Source organism: Capra hircus, chromosome 19, assembly GCF_001704415.2.
Source record: "Capra hircus breed San Clemente chromosome 19, ASM170441v1, whole genome shotgun sequence".
Taxonomy (NCBI): domain Eukaryota; kingdom Metazoa; phylum Chordata; class Mammalia; order Artiodactyla; family Bovidae; genus Capra; species Capra hircus.
The window spans coordinates 47,517,352-47,537,385 of NC_030826.1; the positions used below are offsets into that span (position 1 = coordinate 47,517,352).

Here is a 20,034-nt window from a genome sequence, read left to right on the forward strand (position 1 = left end):
TCTCTCTTTGCAACAACAATACATTTATCATTCTAGACCTGCTCAGAGTTGGGAAGCCATTCTGAAGCAGAATCAGTTTCATAATCCAGATACATCTCTAGTAGATCGTTGTGGGACGTAAAGTCCGGCGCTCCCCAGGCAACCGAAGGGATTGAGTACAGGGTTGCCTCTCATAGGTCTGGGTTCTGCTCAGTGGGTACAGAAAAGTACGTACCAAGCTGCGGAACGGCTTTTGCGGGCGGTGGGGACGCCTTTTTGGAACGGACCAGGGAAAGGAAGTGTGTTACACCATCGAGTGTACCCTTTCCCGGCTGCCGCGGGGACAATGCGGCGTCCTTGCAGTTCTCGCTGTCCTGGGCGGGCCTGAGCCTTTGGGTCTCCGGTGACGGGCGGAGGAGGCTACCGGCTCTGGACGGGCTCGTTTCGGTGGCAGACTGACCTTGGCCCAGAGTGTCGGAGCCGATGGCAACTTGGGCTGTTATCAGCTTGAGCAGGGTCGCTGCCCAGTGCTTGTGGCCTCGAGGCCCCGGGGTCCGGGTGGCTCTTCCGTGCTCCGCCCTGGCCTTCCAGCCTGAGCCCCCGTGCTGTAGCGCCGCTGGGGGTCGGACGCTGCACCTCACGGCCGAAGTCCCCGCGGGACACAACAAGTGGTCCAAAGTCCGGCACATCAAGGGTCCCAAAGACGCAGAAAGGAGTCGCATCTTCTCCAAGCTCAGCTTGAGCATTCGCTTAGCGGTTAAAGGTGAGAACCTGGCGGTCACCCACCGCTGGTAGCTACCACCCTCACTGTGCCCACGCTCTCACTTGCCTCCCAAACCCCTATCCCCGGCCTTTCATTTCAAATGAACTGGAAACGTCTCCCAAAATACTTACGCAGCTTTCATTCAAACATCGGACAAAGTGTCCTAAACGAACCGAAATCTAAGCGGTGACTTGTCTCTATTGGCTGATGGAGGGGAGGGGAGGGGAGGGCGTGGATGTCCCTTTTTTCTCATGTCTTATTGATATGTCTCTGCTTACTCTTTTCTATCTCAGAAGGAGGCCCCAACCCTGAGCTCAACAGCAACCTGGCCAGCATCCTAGAGGTGTGTCGCAGCAAGCACATGCCCAAGTCAACAATTGAGGCAGCGCTGAAAATGGAGGTGTGTCCTCAGTTTGAGCTTCCTGTTACTGATCACAGCCCCTACCAAATACATGTTTGGAAGGCCACCACCCTTTAAATTATCAGAGAAGCGATATTGTTGACACCCTCAACTTAGAGCCTTCTGGTTACTCTTGGTCATTAGTTATGGGAGCACAGTCAGGAATAGGATGTATAGATGGTGTACAGAACTGCAGCCTAAGACTATTGAGCTGAGTTGTGAGGAGCTGGGGGAAAAAGAGAGGGCAGAGTATGAGGTTAGGTTGAGGAAGGGTTTGTTTTTCTGATATTGATACCTTAAAGGAGAAAAGCCAGTAGAAATAGAGAAGGTGCAAATGACAGTGATGATGGGAGGGGCTGGGATGTAGAACCCAGGTGTGGGAATTATCTTCAAGCCCAGGTGAGGAGACACCTCTTCTCTGGGATGGATGGGAAGGATTTGAGGAAGTAGTAGTCATCTTAGTAACTAATAGTTATTGGGTATTTGCTCCAGGCCAAGTTCTTTTTATTTTTTTTCTGGCTGCATCTTGTGGCTTGTGAGATCTTAGTTCCCCAACCAGGGATGGAACCCGTGCCCTCTGCACTGGAAGCACAGAGTAGAGTCTTAACCACTGGACCACCAGGGAAGTCTGGAGGCCAGGTTCTTTGATAAAAACTGTGTGTGCATAATTTCACTGAATCCTTGGAACAACCTCAAGTTGGTAACTGAGGCACAGAAAGATTAGGCGACTTGACTAAGTCACACAGAAAATGACCTACTGGGAACCAGACAGACCCCAAAGCCTATTTTCGAACCATCCTGCACACTGTCTTCATATCAGGTGTGTGCAGATAAGGCACACACCTTTCCCCCGCCTGGTGGTCCTTTATTTCCTTTGTGAAAGAGGGAGAGAAAAGTCATCAGTTGAATGTTCCTGGGAAGACGGCAGGGCAAGGGGACAGAGAGAGAGGTGAAGATAAGGTGTGTGGGCGAGGAATGAACAGAGGCAGCATGGGGTGTCCCCATGAGATTGGTCCCTGGAGCTTTTGATTGTTTGAATTTTGAGGCCATGCTATTCGATGAGGCCCAGGTGTGTGATTTCTCTTAGCAGTACACAGCAGCCCAGGGGTAGTCTCACAGGGGTTTCATGAAGGATAAAGTATAGGAGGATGAGTTTTAGTAGGAGTGATCGAGGGGTGGATGTGGGATTCAGCTGGGGAAGGGAGAAACCAAAACTGGGAGATGAGTGATTGATTATTCAGGGACAAGATAAAGAGATTGCCTTCCAAGGAAGGGATAGAATTCCAGTTACCTCAAACATCGATCCCAAGAGCCTCCTCTCAGAGAGGGAGGACAGAATTAAAGCCTTAAGAGCCTAGGCGTCACCCCAGAGAGCCCATTCCATGGAGTCAACTTTGTGGTGTTTGTGGTGCCTGGGCTGGCATGGAGGAGGGAATTAGGAAACAGGAAAATGTGTTTGTGTTATCTGTTGCAGAAAACCAAGGACATGTATTTGTTGTATGAGGGCCGAGGCCCCGGTGGCTCTTCTCTTCTCATTGAGGCGTTATCTAACAGTAGTTCCAAGTGCCACTCGGACATCAAACATATCCTGAACAAGAATGGGTAGGTGTGTGTCTGGGGAGAGTGGAAGGGGACAGAGTCTCTAGGTTCTGATTCTGGGAGAGGTAAGTACTGTCGTTCCTGGTGGGGTTTCAGGTTTTACACACATGTCATCCTTAGCAGAATCCAGATGGCATCATCTGTTCTCCTTTAATGTGTTCTGTAGTGGGCGGGATCCCAAGGACAGGTGGAGAAGGGGTGCTGTGTCCAGTTGTCTCATCTGTCCATAGAATGTCCAGGTCTTGAAATGTCCCACCAGCAATGTACTCTCAGTTGTACAGGAATTGATGAGCAGTCTTTGCAGCCTCCAAACTCCAGTCAGGGCAGAAAATAGAGGGTTGGGGACTTCCCCTGGTGGTCCAATGGCTGAGACTCTACACTCCTCATGTAGGGGGCCTGGGTTCGATCCCTAGGGGAACTAGATCCCACATGTTGCCACTAAAAGGTCCGGCATGCTACAACTAAGACCTGGGCAGCCAAATTTATTAATCAAAATAAAACAGAGGGTTAGTGTTATGTTCGGATTATTCCCTTGCCCAGAGGTAGCCGGATCTTCTTCAGGAAGAGAGCTGCTTCATGTCTGGTTATACTCCAGGGGTAGGGTGGGAATGAGTGCTGGGCAGTGCTGTGTGGAGGCTAAGTGTCTAAAGGGATCCATTCTGGCCCATTTCCTCGCCTATTAGGGGAATGATGGCCGAAGGAGCTCGGCACTCCTTTGACAAAAAGGGGGTGATTGTGGTTGGAGAGGAGGACAGAGAGAAGAAACCTGTGAACTTAGAGCGTGCCCTGGAGCTGGCAATAGAAGCAGGAGCTGAGGATGTCAAGGAGATCGAAGACGAAGAGGAAAAGAACATTTTTAAAGTGAGTAGTAGCCATGGTGTCTGGTGGACTTCTGAGAGGGCCCTGATAGACATGTTAAGTATTCTTCTCTCAGTCTCTTCTGTCCTGAGCCCAGGGGACAGGTGAAATAAAGAGCTCACATATTGCACAGATAATTTATTAAGTGAATACTGGATAGGACTTACTCTCCTGAGGACGAGAAGGATTCAGAAGGCTGAACACTCTGTTTCTGCCAGTGAAGACTTAGACCCAGTGATACATTTCAGGAATTTCATGCAGGTGTTTACAGACTTCTGTCCAGCTTTGTCATGTTATCTCCTGGCTCCTTACCTCCTGACTTTGCTTTGTCCCTAGTTTATTTGTGATGCCTCTTCACTGCATCAAGTGAGGAAGAAACTGGACTCCTTGGGCCTATGTTCTGTGTCCTGTACGCTAGAGTTCATCCCCAACACAAAGGTGCAGCTGGCTGACCCCGACCTGGAGCAGGCTGCCCATCTCATCCACGCGCTCAGCAACCACGATGACGTGATCCATGTCTATGACAACATTGAGTAGCCAGACTGTACGTGTCCCCAGGCGGCCTATTCTGTAGCACAAGCTTCTGTAGTGTCCCCTGAGACTCAAGCAGATCGGGGGTGGGGGGCTGGTTTGCCTAGCAGGTTAGCAAGCATAGACCTGCAGTTTTGCGGTCAGCTGACTCGCTACATGTCCGTGAAGCCTCTTTGTCAGCTCTGCTGGTGTCTGAGCCCTCCTCGGTGAGTCCCCCACATCCTTCTCGATGTGAGGGGTGTGGCCAGTCAGCTAGTCAAGTTCTGTTCTCAGGAATCTGGCCCTTGTGGAAACAGTAGGTGCCCTGAGGGTCCGTGTACTAGAAACTACTCTTCAATAATAACAGTAATTATTGGCCTGAATAGCTGCCCTGCTGTTGTGTCACTTGACTTTTCCTGGGTTTGTGTCCAGTTGGTGGGACCCTCTTGACTTTAAGTCTGTGGGCTTAGTTCCAGTACTCCAGTCCCAAGACTGTATTTTTTTGATTGACCATAGAAACGTGACTCCCTCCAGGTGCTTTGTGTTCTAGTGCTGGTCTAGAATCTGTCATTCTTTCACATACCTAATATCAATCAAACCTGGTACCTTCTGTGTACCAGGAACTGTACTCACAAGCTGTTCAACTGATGCCTTGTGCTGGATCTGCTCTAAGACATTGGACCTCAGGGAGAAGACACAGGATCTCTCTCTCCTGGAGCTGTCTGAGGGCAATGTGAACTGCTGTGCACGCATCCTTGTTCTCTTCCTGTGGCCTCTGTATCCTTCTTCTGCCAGAGAGCTTAAGGCTCTAGCACAAAGGGTGCCAGTGTAAGGGACTCCCAGGCCTTGCTTTGTCCAGGTCCGTCTGTGACGTCCTGAGTGCTTTCACTGCTGAGTGAACCTATCAGTGGGCTGCATTCAGGAAAAGAAACACCACGCTGGTTTTGAAAGCTGTCTGATGCCCAGAATGCCCAACTCTGGCCCCTCTTGATCCCTGATGCCAGTTGGATGATGGGGCACTGGGAACTGGGAAGGAAATGAGAACAGAAAGAAGGGTGAAGAGCTGAGTCAGGAGCCTGGCCAGATGGGAAATAACTTCTAGGTTTAGACACACCAGGAGTGCCAACCACCTGTGCTGGAGCCCGTCAAGTATGTGGGGCCTGGAGTGGCTTTTTGGTCCCCGTTATTCACCTTCTTATAAGTTGGTTAAGGCAGTTCTGCGCTCAGTATAATTTTCCTGAAGGAGCCTTAGGTAAATTAGGATGGAAAAGAACTAAAACCAAATTTGCTCTAAGTGACAGCTTCACTTTCTAGGAAAAACAGATGACTAATTCCATGATGACTTCAACAGCTGGAGAGTGAAGCCTGGGGGAAGAAAATCAATTAAATAATCCATTGTGGTGCCAAGGCATGCGCTCTTATGCCTCATTTCATAATGGTGGTACTACCTGGGATTTTTAGTTTTTATAGGAGATAACTCATCTAAATATCTGAATAGCATATCATTAAAACAGGGCAACATAAAGTTTAAATGCCACGTCCTAATTTACAAGATACTTTGACATTTTATTTATTTGACTTTCAAAACAAACGTATAAAATAGTCAGCCCAAATATTTTATGCACAGATGATCTCATACCAAGCAGGTGAAAACTCTGTCTTGCGTTCATAGACCTTGGTTTATAAAATAGCTCTGTTTTGTGAATGTGCAATATAGATGAATTTGGAGAAATGTGATCATTTCTGACATGAGTAGTCTTGTACTAAGGAAGCCTGCTCGAGAAGGGAACTTGGTTACTCATGTGAATAGTCCTCTGATCTAATAGATAGGATTTGTTACTGTGAATTCTGTAAACCAGTTTGTTTGCATCAAGACATGCTAGACAGCTCTGCACTGACCCCTGGCGGTGCCCTGCAGTCTTCTTGCAGTTAATATGGAAAAGGCAGAAATGAAAGCTTACTCAGACCTGTTCTGACTCTAGATCTGATAAAGAGATCCTTAGCTACATAGGTTAAATAGCTGTTTAACTGAAAATTTAAGTAAAGATTGTACGAGCTGTTTTGCCACTAGAAATTATTTTTTAAAGAATATTTTATGTCAGAGAAAACATTTACAATATAATGTTAAACGAAAAACAAAGATTAAAAACTATATGTATAGTGTGGTCCAAATTTTAAAATCTATATGATGCTGTGTATATGAAATTTTAAGAAAAGACTAGAAGGAAGTATACCAGAATAGCAAAACTGACTATCTCTGGGTGGTGATGTTATAACTGAGTTTTATTTTCATGTATTCCATTTATTAAGGAAGCATCTTTTAAAAAGAAGAAAACTAGTCACATTATCTTCCTACTAAGGAAGCAACATGTGAGCACCTGCGATTTAGGTGACCTTGAAGTCGAAAGAATGGGGTCTGGTCCTGGCTTACCTTATCTTCGGTCAGTGTCTTAACAACAAAATCATTTAGCACCTTGAGCTGGCTTGGGCTCACTTTCAAGTGTCCTTTCAGTGGGCTGAAAGTTATCAGTGACAGGCTTTGTCCATAGCCTTGACTCTCACTGGGAAACGCTCATGTAGTATGTAGCTGCTGCACCTCTGCCAGGGGCCCCGGCTGAATCAGACTGGAACAATGAGGGCTCTGCCTCCAGCTAACAATGGAAATTCAGTTGTGTGGTTACTTTTATTTTTTTCTCTTGAAAACATATAACATAGATGTCATAGAGTTGTCTTGAGAATTAAATAAGTTAATATATGCTAAGCACTTAAAACAGTGCCTGGCAGTAGTAAGTATTCAATATATGTTGGCCTTTCTTCCCACTAAGTATCAATGAACATTTTTTAAAAACATTTTTTAATTTTACATTGGAGTAGAGTCAATTAACAATATTGTGATGGTTTCAGGTGGACAACAAAGCAACTCAGCCATCCATATACATGTATCCTGAATGAACATTTTTAAAAACTGAAATGTGACCATCCTATGTTTATCTGCTTTGTAACCTGCCCCCCACCCTCTCCTTCCCCTTCACAGTATATCCTAGATGCCTTTTGGTATTGGGATGGAGAAGTCTACTTCTTTCTTTTTAATAGCTTCATGGTATTTTATTATTATTAGTTAATGTGTCAGTTTATTTAATTAGTCTCTATCAATGGATATTTGGATTGTTTATCTTACAGAAGATGCTACAGTAAATACTTCCTTTTTTTTTTTTTTACAGTGAATACTTTCTACCTTTGCTCCCTTGCAAAGTATTCTTCACGATAAATTTATAGAAGTGGAATTACAAAACACAAAGCAGTTTTTCTTTAGACGTAAATGTCAATATGTAAAAATGTGAAGATGTAAAAACAAAGCAGAGAACCTAACTGATTGAACTGGTGATCTGAATATATTCTATGTTACCTCTGAATTAAAAGAATTTTCATCAAATCAGGTGATAGGTTTTTTGGTGTATTTCTCTGTTTTACACCAAATTCACTGAGCTATCCCTTCAGAGAATTAATTCATTGGTATTTGTCGTTCCCTGCCATGTGTCCTGCGCTCTTGAGAAGTGGAAAGGAATGTGCACAGCTGGTGTGTGCGTGGCTGCTTAATGGGACCAGTACTTGGAGGCCCTGAGCTCTAGTGCTGGGTCATGAAACTTGGGGTCAGGGATGGCTCAGGCGCTTAAACAGAAGCACCTACTCAGTGTAAAACTAGGGTGATAGGCCTGAGAAGGCCTGGCCCCGTTGGGAGGCTTCGCATGGGGAAAGTGAAGGGGGAGGAGAGAAACAACATAGAAAGGGAAGATAAAATACAGAGCTAAAGGAAATAACAACAGTTAGCAACATCCCCATCAGAGGTTCACCTATTCATTCAACAAATATTTGTTTTTTGAATGTGCCAGGAAAGATAATAGGCCATCTCTTTTGCATAACACAGCTTCTATTTTTTGTTGTTGTTGCTTTTTTTTTTTTTTTTTTTAGAGGATAGTACTCTCCTGAGACGTGGGAGCAGGCCAACCCCAAAGGAGAGGCCCAACTCCTGTCTTTATGCTTACTTTCTTAAAGGCAGTTACAGTAGAGTAAGACAAGTGCTTTGATGAATAAAGTACTAGGTGCTCTGGTGCCCAGATTTAGGGCTTTCTGCCTGGAAAGGCTTCCTGAAGGGAGCAATGTTTAGGGCTTACTTCTTCCCTGAAAGAATGAGGGTGGGGGTAAGAATGGAGGAGAAGGGTGTTCGAGACAGTGAATATGCAAAGGTTAGAGGCAAGAGAAAGTCATATTTGAGGAACTACCAGTGGTTCTGTGTGGCCAGAACAGAGAATTTGAATGGTGGGGTTGTTGGAGTTGGGAAATGGAAAAACTTATGGCTGGAGAAGAAATGGTTCCAGGTCCTTAACTACAGTGATGTATTTGACTTTTCCTAAGGGTAATGGGGACTGTAAAATCTTTCAGGAGATCATGGCAGGCTCAGGGATCCATTTTAAAAGGTCACCCTGGATGGGAGTGATCTTGCGAAGCTGTTACACTGAATACTCCGAGTAATAGGCTTGGGAGGTTTGAACTAGGACGGTGGAGCTGGGACAGGGAGGGGAGTGGACAGATTGGAGACATGGCCACAATTAGCTGTGGGGGAAGGGAAGTGGAGAGGAAGAACTCTTCAAGTTTGATAACTCAAAAGCATCCAAGCTGGGGACCTGATGATGGAGAGAGCAAATGAGAACATGGAGGAAAATGATCAGATCAGTTTGGACCTGAGGAATTTGAAGGACCTGCAGAATACTCAATGGGTGATGTCTCTGAAGTTCAGAAGAAAGCCCAGTAGGGTGACTGCAGCGAGGGGATGTTTGAGATGGCTGGTTCAGTGACAGACAACAGAAATGGAGTCCTCAAAAAAAAGCAGTTGCTAGGAAGGTAGAGGGAAAATCAGGAGGCTGTTTCCAGCTAAAGACTTCTGTTGCTGTATTGCATGCACTGCTGTGTGCGAGGCACTGTTCTAAGTGTTGGTGACCAGGCAGTGAACGGAACACAGTCCCTGCTCCTACACGGCTTATGTTCATTGTCGTCGGAGCAAACTGTATAATTTCAGGCTCTGTGAAGAAAAATACGGCAGCATATGGAAATACAAAATGTTGGAGGGGAGAGGGCCTATCTTGGATGGTGTGGTTAGGCACTTTTGAGAGCTGACATTTGAGCAGACCTGAATGAAATGCAGGAATTAGCTGTGGGAAGAGCATTTCTAGGTGGAACAAAGGGCGAGTGCAAAGGTCCTGAGCCTGGTAAGCTCAAAGTATGGAAAGAAGGCGAGTGTGGCTGGAGTGATCTGAGGGAGCTGGAGAGGTGAGGTGGGAGAGGATGGCGGGGGCCAACTCCTGTTGGGCCTGGATGGCCATGACAGAGTTTGAGTCTATTCTGTGTGTGATGGGAAGCCCTCGGAGGGTTGAGAGCAGGGAGTGACATGATGTTAATTACATTTTACAAGGATCACTTTGGCTGCTGTGTGGAGCATCATTTGTTAGGTGGCTGCAGAGGAAACATGGAAACCAGTTAGGAGGCCAGGGCAGTCACCCAGTAGGTAGGGTGGTGGCTTGCACCAGGGTGTAAGTGGTGAGAAGTAATTGGATTCAGATACATTTTTAAAGGAAAGCTGAAAAGACTTGCTGGATGATTGGATAGAGGAATGTTAGAGAAAGAGTGAAATGAAGGAAGATGCCTCCTTGGTGTGTATTTTTACGACTGGGAAAACAAGAGCAAGGTTTTGTGGGGAAGGGGCAAAGAATCAAGAATTCAGTGTAAAACACATTAAACTGGAGTTGTATTTTAGACATTCCAAGAGATGCTGCTGAGTAGACCTTTGAATACAGGCAAATATTCCTAAATCTAAGATGTGGATTTAAAGGAAGAGGTCTAAAGTAATTCTTAAGAGATTTGATACCCAAGGTAAAGCCACCACTAAAGGTTCTTGGTTGACAGTTGAAAGCGACATCAGAGGAAGATGTTTTTGGCGTCTGATTTATCTTACACTGAACAGGGGCCCGAGGAAGGGAGCCCGGATTGTGGCGGCCTTGGAATCTGAAGATGGAGGTGTATAACATGCTGAACAGTGAAGGCTGGGAAAATTAATTATGGTCATCTCTATTTTGAAATATCATGCAGTCAAGTACAATCGTTTTGGGACAATATTAAGTGGCACGGGAAAACGGGGTAAAATTTAAGCACACTACAAAACAATATGAAGCCGTTTTTATCAAACGCTGTATATTCAGGTAGGAAAGAGACAAAGTATCTCTGGGGTGGAGTTTCTATTTTTTTCAATTTTAATACAAAGAGCTTGTGTTGCTTTTATGACCAGAAAAAAAGTTTTCTTCCCGAAAGAACCTCACTTAATGGTTTCGGCCCTGGCCAGCAGATTCCTAGGACCCACTTCCCGGCACTACCCCAGCCCCTTGGGGTGTGTGACTGTTGAGACCTAGGAAAAGGCAGGCAGTGGTGAACCGCTCCTGCCTCCGGGCAAGCGCAGCCTCTGGACCGGAGGACTTGCTTGGGGGTCCAGCGGCAGAGGTGGCCACACGCCGGGAAGCGCTCAGAGCCAGAACCCTCCCCGCTTATTACGCGCCGGTGTGGGGACACCGAGGGGCAGGACGTCAGCCTCAGGAACCGCGGAGAGCTGGAAGGGCGGGAGGCAATGGGGCCCCTCCAAACGTCTTCCTAAACTCCAGCCCCAAAGTAGCCGGCGAGGAACCGCGCCAGCCCGCGCGCCAGCCGAGACTTGGGTGACTGACAGGAGGTGGGAATGTGGGCGGAGCCTCTAGCGCGAGCTGTGATTGGAAAAACCCACACCTCCGGGGAGAGAGGGCGGGCAAGTTTGCGAGGGATGCGCAGAGGAGGGTGCTCAGAGCCTTCTACGTGATTGGCTAGCAGCGGAGTGAACCGGGAGCTGTTCCGATGATTGGCAGAGGGTAGACAACCCTCCGAAACTGCTTTGGCTTCGCCTATTGGCATCCTGCGAGAGTAGGCGGGATTGGTTCATCGAGGGGTGCCGTTGATTAGCTGGCGGCTGAGAGTTAGGGTGTTGGAGAGAGCTGGGGGAGGAGGGGCGGTGGGGGCAGCGACTTCTTCCTTGTTATTGGGTGGTGAAGTGAGTGAGGGGTGGCACCATGGGCCAGCGGCTGGCTAGGATTGGCGAGTACTGGGGTGAGTGACAGGCAGGGGGGCGAGCTGCGCGACCAGCGGTTTGTTTTTCGGAGCGTTCCTGAGGTGGAGAACGGCGGCCGGACGGAACGACTTCGGGACTGAGGGACTGGCGGTCGGGCGGGCCGAGCGGCGCCGCCGAGGCCGGGCTGGGCCGAGCCGAGGAGCGCCGGGGATGTAGCGGGCCACCCTGCCCATGCCACAGCGCCCGGCCGCGGGCGGAGCCGGAGCCGGAGCCTGGGGAGGCGGCGGGGGCCCCGAGCGCAGCCCGCGCCCCCCGCGCGGAGCCAGGCCCGCTGCCGTCCCCGCCGCCCGGGCCCCCGGCATGCAGCTCCGGCTGCGGAGGTGACACTCGGGCCCGAGCCGCCGCCGCCGCCATCGCCACCATGGGTGAGTGTCGCCACCGCCCCGGCCTGTGCCCGCGCTGCTTCGCGTCGCCCCGCCCCGGGCTGAGGGGAGGAGGACTCTGGGCCGCCGCCTGACAGGCATGGACAGCCCGCCCGGCCGGGGCTGCGGACCGCCGGCGCCCGCCCGCCCCGTTCGCGGCTTAGCGGCTTCGCGGCCCGGGCGGGGGTTCTGGCTCCCCCGGCCTTCAGGGGCGGCCCCGGTCCGCAGAGCCCACTCGGCCGCCTCTTTTCTGGCCGCGCGGCCAGCACATCCCGAGGAAGCGGCAGCGGGTCGAGGGCCCGTGCTCGGCGGAGCAACCCGCTCCGGGCCGCGCGAGCGGGACCCCGAGCCCGAGGGCGGGGGAGCGCGAGCGCAGTGTGGGGCCCGGGCTGGAGGCTGGTGCAGGCCTAGCTGCTGTTGTGTCTTTTCCTTGATTTGCTTTTTTTTCCTGCCTGTGTCATTTCCTTCCCTTTGCTCACACAGGCCGGCCTGTGAGAGTTCCCGGGGCTTGCTCTCTAGCCCTGTGCGCGCCCCAGCGCAGGGGGGAGGGCGTGCGGGGAGACAGGCTGCGAGGTGATTAAAATGGCAATCACTGTTATCAACCGCGCGGTTGAGAAATGCGAGCTGCACGCAGATTGCTGGAGTTTGGGAATCGGCTGCCAGTGATAATACACATCCTACTCTTTGAAAAATCTCGTTGCAGTGTTTTACATCTAGTAGTTTAATCTAGCGGTGTCCCTGAAATTATGTAACTTTTGAAAGAGAGAAGCATTGACTACACAAAAGAATCTCTATGAAATCATTTCCTTTTTAATCGATAGTTGCAATTTCTGTTGTGAAGATGTAGTCTAAGGAACGTTTTAATGTCTTCCACACGCAGCATTTGAACTGAATTATATTTCATGTCCTTTGTGGTGATTTAGCAGACGACTATTGGAGTTCACTAAGTAGCAGTAACATGTCCGATGTACTTTGCTTCTCTTGTTGGATCAGTTATTTTGATACAGTTGTCTGCAGTGGCAAGTTTTGCAAAGTATTTGTTATTGTCCTAATTAATCAAGGGGTAAACTTCAGTTAAGGGATCATTTGCACAGCCACTGATTCCATCTGTGAAGAGGGAACATTAATGTTTGCTTTGCCCTATGGCAAGGTCAAGTCGTTTTTGTAGGAGGCTAAGTGTTTGCTGTGTCACATTGGGCAGATAATCTTTTGTGGCCCATCTTTACACTCTGGCTTTGAATGAATTGCCTTGTTCTGTTCCATGCTGCCCCTCTGCAGTAAGGAATGGGTTCCTTCATTTATTGGGCTGTTTCCTTCCCATGCTTTATTTCAGAAGTGCTGGCTTTTCTGGGCAAAGTCTGTGACAGTAAGCAGAAAACGAACTCAGTGAGGCCTGGTATTTATTGAATAAATACGTAATTCAACAAATACTCGTTGAGCATTTACTGTAAATGGGGTACATAATTCTTCTTGTCCTCCCCAGGTTTCACACATTTATCTTGTGCTCTGGAATTTGATGATCACACTAAATCTTTGAATTGATTTGTGAACCTACATTTGTGATAATCTTTCTAATCAGTCTTTCCTTTTTATCCTGCTGGGACAGGCTTAAATCCCAAAGGGGAGTGTGAATACTTAAGGGTGTGCAGACCTCCTATTTTCCACTTTCTCGAGTTGTATCAGTGTCCAGATATGTTGACTACATTTCGTGCCTAATGATAAAATAGAGGTCAGCCTGTTTTCACATTTCAAAATCATTTCAAAAAATGTAAATGTGTGAGCATATGGAGAGACAGTGATGGGGACGAAAGGAACTATGTAGATAGGGTCCAGAGCCCCAAAGGAAAAAGGACCAAAAACTCAATATCTTCTCATTTGGTCCCATGTCAGTTTTTACATGAAGAAAGTGAGACAGTGAGGGGGAAATTAACTTGTCTGGTGACTGCAGTATATTAATCGGCAGACAAGCTGATTTAAGAACCCCTGCCTGGCTTTCTTCACCACTCTTCCCTCATACCATTCTCACTTTCTTTTAAGTAGATGACCTTGGCATGCACCTAGAACTAGTACTGAATTCTCTTAGAACCTGACCTTCAGTTTGCTTTGTATAGGGCTCAGCAAGGGTGTATGTACAAACACACACGGAGTCTCTCTCTTAAGTACTGGTTTCCATTTTGGTGATATAAATGATGAAAAGTCAGATTCCCAGGTTAGCATGCGTTAGTTGCTGTATGTAGTCCTAAATAAGTTCAAGGGGTAATAAGGGAGAAACATAGACTTAGTAATATTTTATTATACTTGTTAAACTCCAGCCCAGGAGGAAAGGGGTAAAACTAATTTGAGTTCCTGCCCTTCAGGTTCCTTGGTTAACAGTCATATTTTCCTGAGCTGTTCTAAGCCCCAGACTCAAGCTTGTTTGACAGCTTGGGTTGGTAATGAAAACAGGTCAGATTTTATATTGGCAGTTAGCCCCAGTAACTTTCTAGTGGAAATTACACTTATCCTTGTAAATAATAGGAAATGCTCTTTTTGTTTGTTTTTGGCCTTTTTTTTTTTTTTTTGGCTTTGATATTATGTGGTTATTAAAAAAATTGAAAATTGACTGGTCGTTTTTTCTTGGTCACACCAAAATTCCCTCCTGGTTTTAGTAATTATAGTGGCAAATGCTGCTAATTACACCTAAGGTTAATTTGCTAGTGTTTACTTGGGCTCTATAAATGCAATCTAAAGTTTGGTGGGAAGTATTACTGAAAAATATGTAACAACTTGGAAACATTACAGGAACGTGAACTGAGTGTAGGATTTAGGATGGTGTGGTTCTGGTTTGATAACTTGGTTTGAAGTCAGAATCATTGTTTCAAGGCTGTTGGAAGCTCCCAGTTATACCAGTCTCAATTCAGTTTGGCTAGAATCTGACTGCCTGTGTAGATCTAAGTAGTTGGCAACTGTTTGTTAATTGAAATTGGGATCATAGTTTAATGACTCAACATGGCTTTGTCACGACTAGACTTCTGATGTTTTACAAAATTATGGTTGGCTTTAAAACTGAATTTTAGGCATTTATAAAAAGTAAATATCAGTCCAACTGGGCATGACTTAGTGAAATACACAGAATAAGAAGCAGTTTTCTTCGTTCTGACTATCTAAGCTATCCATTTTTCCTTTGCCCCTTTTATTGAACATCTCTTCTGTGTCAGGTACAGTACATGGCCCTGTATATGTATTTATCCTGTATTTAAGAAGTTATAGTTAGGTAAGGTGAACCAGAAACATATAAATAAATAAGTGGTGTTATAGATACCTTGTCAAAACTGTAAAGATACATTGGATGGAGAGATCAATTCTGTAGTTTTGAGATTGACATGCATTATCCTATAGTCCTCAGACCTCAAAGGTTAAATTTCATTAAAATAAAATATGATGGTGATGTATGGATTCTTATGAGGAAGCAATAGCTTACTTTGTAATATGTATTTTTAAATTTTAAGTCATCAACTAATATTGAAGGACTCTTATATCACAGAAACAGAAAAATAAACCCCAGAATTTTACTTTGAGATCTAGCAAAGTTTTCAGCCAGGACCTTGAATGAAAAAGGAAAAATGTTTGTTGGGAATTGAGGATCAGACCTTTTTGCTTATACTTATACTAGGAGATGATGTTTGCCCGGAGGGACAGGATGGAGGAGAACCGTGCGGGTATGTAGCATGTCATGAACAGTCAGCCAGTAAAATCAGACTCACAGACACTGAGGCACAGGGTCTCCAGAGTGAGCAGTGTGATCGGATGATCTGACAAAGTTGGGTAGAGTAGAGCATTGCCAAGATGAAGAAATCATTTAAATGAAAACAGAGATTAAATTTGGGAGTTGTATGTATGGGAAAAAGAGTGTCTGGCATCATGCGGGACAACAGTGTTTATCCAACGACGTGTTGCTTCTGGAAACTTTTCTGGGGTTTTAGCCAAGGGAATTCATAAATGGGAGTGCCTTAAGACCCTGCTTTTAGATAGAAGTAATAGCTCAGTCTGGAAGGGTGACTTCCTGCTGGGGTTAATGAGCGAGGAGTGTGTTTGCCTGGCAGCCCCCACGCCTTAGGTCAGGATATCAGAAGAAAAAGTACTCGCTGCTGGATAATTACGGATAGCTATCTGCTTGAGACTGCTGACAGAGCTTCCACTTTTTAAGCCTGGATTGCAAACCCTGTTTCATAGAGCCCTTCTTTTTTTCTCCTATGAATACTCCTCACCCCTAGATCTTTAACCCTCTAATCTCTAAAGTTAACTTCTTCCTTTGTGCTTCTTTCTGGTAGCTTTGAAGTGTGTCATACCACCCCTGTCCTTTGGAAATCTTTTCAAGGTTATAGCATACTCTTACCTCTGCCTCAGCTTGTTCACGTGTAAAGTTCATAAAGGAATTATTGATTTCCACTACTTCTAATCTTCAGCTTCTCGATTCCCTGTCAAGATGTTTCTGCCTCTATTACCCTATTGGACCTGCCTACCCCTGCTCTTCTTTGGTCTTAGCTTCTGTGGTGTTACTTTTGTCTGTTTGTTTCTGCTTCTCTTAAAGACTTCTGTGCTGGCACATCTTCTTCCTACTCTTCTTGTTGGCGTGAGTATTCACTCAGGATCAGTCCCTGAGCCTATTTTCTTTTCCTCCACTGTTCACTTGCTTTCATGTCCCTTCTCCTCCTCAGTTCATTTATAAAGCTCTCATCCATAGCTGGAACAGCTTTCCTTTCTTCAAAACAGAAAAAAATCTTTATTCTGTAAAATTATCTATATAACCCCTTGCTACTCACGTTGTAAAAAAACTTTTTCACACATGTGTTTATGTATTCTGGTTTGTATCTTGTCTAATTCGATCTCTTTATTTGCATAACCTTGTATTTGTGTGTTGTCTGTCTTTTTACCCCTAGAGTTTGATATCGAATGTGTAATACATGATAGGTAGTCAGTAAATGGTTATTGTTAATGATTAATAAAAATTCTAAAATAAAATTAAGTATTAGGATATATTGTGGCCTCCAGTCTTTTCCCATTAACCTTTTTTTCCCCATTGATGATGATAATAGCCAGCATTTTTTCAGCATTAGGTACCATGAGGAATAATTTATAAGGTTTCTTTTTTCCCCTCTTAAGTCTCACAGCAGCTCTGTGTAATGATACTTTTATTATGTACATTTTACAGATGAGGAAATTGAGGTTTAGGGAGAATAAATGATTTGTCTAAGGGCTCCTTAAAACCCAAGTCTTTCTGACTCCAAGGTCCATATAACTGTTGCACTCTAAGAAAGCTATTTGTTAATTTCTTTCTTTTTTTTTTTTAAGGAATGCGTACGGTAGCACAGATAATTCAGTTAAAATCCCAATCCAGGAAGAAATGCCTGAAAGAACCACTTGATATGCTTCCCGTCTTTATCCATCTCCTCAGTTTGAAGTATCAGTTTAAGAACCAGTTTGCCTTTAGAAATGTATGCTCTCTTGACACAACAGCAGATTCTATAACTATGTTTCACTGTGTCAGTTGTCCTGGATTCCAGGAGATAGAGCCAAACCATTCCTCCAGTGTGTTCTCAGCGCTGGAACTACCAAACAAGTTTATCCGTTAAGTAATGCCAGGAATTGGTTAGCTTCCTGGAAACAGAATTTGTCAACCTGATAAACCAGCTCTTATAATAGCATCATCTTATACAGAATTAGAAACAATTTCTCTAGTCATGCTTGTCACAGATTTGATTTGAAAAGCATGTGTGTATCTGTGTGTGAATATACACATCCATTTTGTTTCAATATCTGAATTGAGACAGCTATTCTCAGCTCTAAGGCTGGTTTCCTTGATACTGAAAATCACATGCACTCTCTGTTAAGACTGTCAGTGGATGCTCCTCAGAAAACGCCCATCTAGTGCCATCTAGTCATGGTCATGGAGAGCCCAACTTCCTGTCAAGTGCGTGCGTGTGTCGCAGTCGTATCTGACAGACCCCATCGATTGCAGCCTGCCAGGCTCTCCTCCACGGGGTCTTCCTGACCCACGGTTGGGCCTGCGTCCCCTGTGTTGGCAGGCAGACTCTACCACTGAGCCACTCTGGGAAGCCCTCATTTACTATTATAGTTGGTCCAATAATTTCATACATATATAATATTTAATGATATACAATTTTATACATATATATTTAATTATTTATGTTAAATTTAATAGAAGTGCGTGTGTGTATGCTAAGTTGCTTCAGTTGTGTTCTTTTTGCGACCCCATGGACTATAGCCCACCAGGCTCCTCTGTCCATGGGATTTGCCAGGCAAGAATACTGGAGTGGGTTGCCATTTCCTTCTCCAATATAAATGCGTGTATTTGTATTATATGTATATAAGCCAGTCATTCTAGTTTAGGTGTTATACTCTAGTTTTAAAATCTTGGTTTGGGGGTTAAAAAACAAAATCCAAGCAAGTTCTCTTTAAGGAGCCTACAGGTAAATTGTGAGAAAATATAAAATAATTGATGGGATGTATGAGTTTTAATTTTTTAATAAGTGTCTTTGTGTAAATACCCACTTCGTCCTCATTCGTTACCTCATTTACTTCATTCATTTTGTACTACAACTGTATCACTCATACTTTTGTATGTATTTTGAAGTGGAATTAGTAAGGAAGCTACTCTAATGGTGTTTTTCTTCCAAGTCTTAAATCTAATTTTACTTTTCTGAGCAGACAGAGATCTCTCCATGGGTACCCTTCTTCCTACCTGCACCTCCTCAGAGGGCAAGTAGGGCACCTGAGCAGATTTGGTCCAGGATGAGGGGAGAGGCGAATGAGGCCATTTACTTCCTGTGCTTCGTGCTGGTCTTTCCTGTACACAGGGCATTAGAATATTTTCAAGGGGCAGGGATAAAGGGCAGAAGATAGGCACACTCTGTGGGTGGGGTCTTGTGCTTGCTTCTTTTAAGGTGTGCCCCAAGTCTGTGACTCACTTGTCAGGAAAGCAAGTATAACAGCTCATTCCTCATGTTTCTTTGCAGATCAACAGACCTGTTTGTTTCAACCTCCCACTGCTATTTGAGTGGACAAGGATCTCTTGAAGGACCTGGGAGAATTTGGCAAAATGTGGAATTGGCCTGGTTTTAGGTTCTCGGTTTTGGCCAGTTGTCTTCAATGCATGAGAACTCTAGTGCTCTATGCTATTTCAAGAAAGGGGGATTAAAAGTAATAGCAATAAGGCAGAGACAATGCACTGCTTGCTTGGTTAGGGAAGAAAAACAATAGAACTGCCTTTCGACTTCCCTGTGGGAAGCAGAAGGCCTATAAACTTGTAAAGAGTTGGGAAGGGGCATTCAAAGGCTAGGCTTGTGAAGCAACTTCTGTTTAGAGCAGCACCCTTGCTTGGTACCTTTTAAATGTGCTCTCCTATAGTACTTGAAGAATAGGTCTGTGACTGATTGTCTCATAACTGACTCTCCGTGGATTCACCTTTCTACTCAGTTCCCTGCTACACTGTGCTCTGTTGTTCTTCACTTCACTCCAACTTTTCATCTATTTTTCCTGGTTGAGTTTCTCTGGCACTGGAAGAATTGGTTTGTTTGAGCACCTCTCTCGCTCCCAGTGAATAGATAGATATTACTGCCAGAAATCCGATTGGAGAGCTGTTAGAATCTATTAAAATTCAATTTGCCAGTTATCCTCTTTTCACAGATAGCAAATTTATGTCATTTAGTTACAGGACCTGTCATTTCACCTGGGCAAAACTCCCTGAGTATGAGTCATACAATTTGTGAAAGTACTTTCTTTTGTGGTCTGTTTTAAAGTGTCTTAGCCCATGTGCTCTCTTTCTTTGCAGATGAGCAGGAGGCATTGAACTCGATCATGAAGGACCTGGTGGCCCTCCAGATGAGCCGACGTCCCCGGGTGCCTGGATATGAGACCATGAAGAGCAAAGACACGGGTCACCCAAATAGGCAGGTGTGTGCAGCTGTGGCTGTTAACTAACTTTGTTGGGGGTGAGTTTCAGATGGGAAATATGTTACAGGTTTAAATGCTGTTGGCCCCTTCCTTTCACAGTCTCTTGAATGGTAGGTAAGTGATGTATACCCACCAGGTATGGGTCATGATCTGGAGTCCCAGTGCCTTGTGCATCTGACCTGGTAAATAGTATTTCATTTGTGAAGAATAAGAGTAATTTCTTTGCTAATTATGAGGAGTATTCATAGAATTTTTCCTTTACTGATCATTTGGCAAATATTTTATCCAGACTCATGATATCTAGCTTAGAAGGTCTTTAAACAGTATATTCTCAGGAAGAATTAATTGATTTTAGTTTATTTAAATGTAATTAGGAAGGGAAATATATTTAATAAAACATCATATATTC

At 45.3% G+C, this 20,034-nt stretch overlaps 2 protein-coding genes across 7 annotated transcripts in view; both read left to right on the forward strand.

The window, feature by feature from the left end:
- Nucleotides 280–19,591, forward strand: LOC102173687 (translational activator of cytochrome c oxidase 1). 4 transcript variants are annotated; one of them, XM_013972089.2, is made up of 6 exons: nucleotides 280–742; nucleotides 1,036–1,142; nucleotides 2,617–2,744; nucleotides 3,425–3,602; nucleotides 3,936–4,143; nucleotides 19,504–19,591. In XM_013972089.2, the coding sequence occupies exons 1-5, from the start codon at nucleotides 463–465 to the stop codon at nucleotides 4,134–4,136; spliced, it is 894 nt and encodes a 297-aa protein (XP_013827543.1). In that variant the 5' UTR covers nucleotides 280–462; the 3' UTR covers nucleotides 4,137–4,143; nucleotides 19,504–19,591. The 4 variants fall into 4 exon arrangements, with proteins under 4 accessions (XP_013827543.1, XP_013827541.1, XP_013827542.1 ...); XM_013972087.2 differs by lacking the exon at nucleotides 19,504–19,591 and adding an exon at nucleotides 5,424–7,545; XM_013972088.2 differs by lacking the exon at nucleotides 19,504–19,591 and adding an exon at nucleotides 7,331–7,545.
- Nucleotides 4,077–20,034, forward strand: part of MAP3K3 (mitogen-activated protein kinase kinase kinase 3) — a 68,056-nt gene continuing 52,098 nt past the window's right edge. The window contains exons 1-2 of one of the 3 annotated variants that reach the window (XM_018065331.1): nucleotides 4,077–4,143; nucleotides 19,504–19,625. In XM_018065331.1, coding sequence (XP_017920820.1) covers nucleotides 19,530–19,625 — 96 coding nt within the window. In that variant the 5' untranslated portion in view covers nucleotides 4,077–4,143; nucleotides 19,504–19,529. Of the gene's footprint in view, nucleotides 4,144–11,359; nucleotides 11,676–19,503; nucleotides 19,626–20,034 lie in introns of those variants that run through there. The other 2 variants (XM_018065332.1, XM_018065330.1) reach the window with 2 other exon arrangements.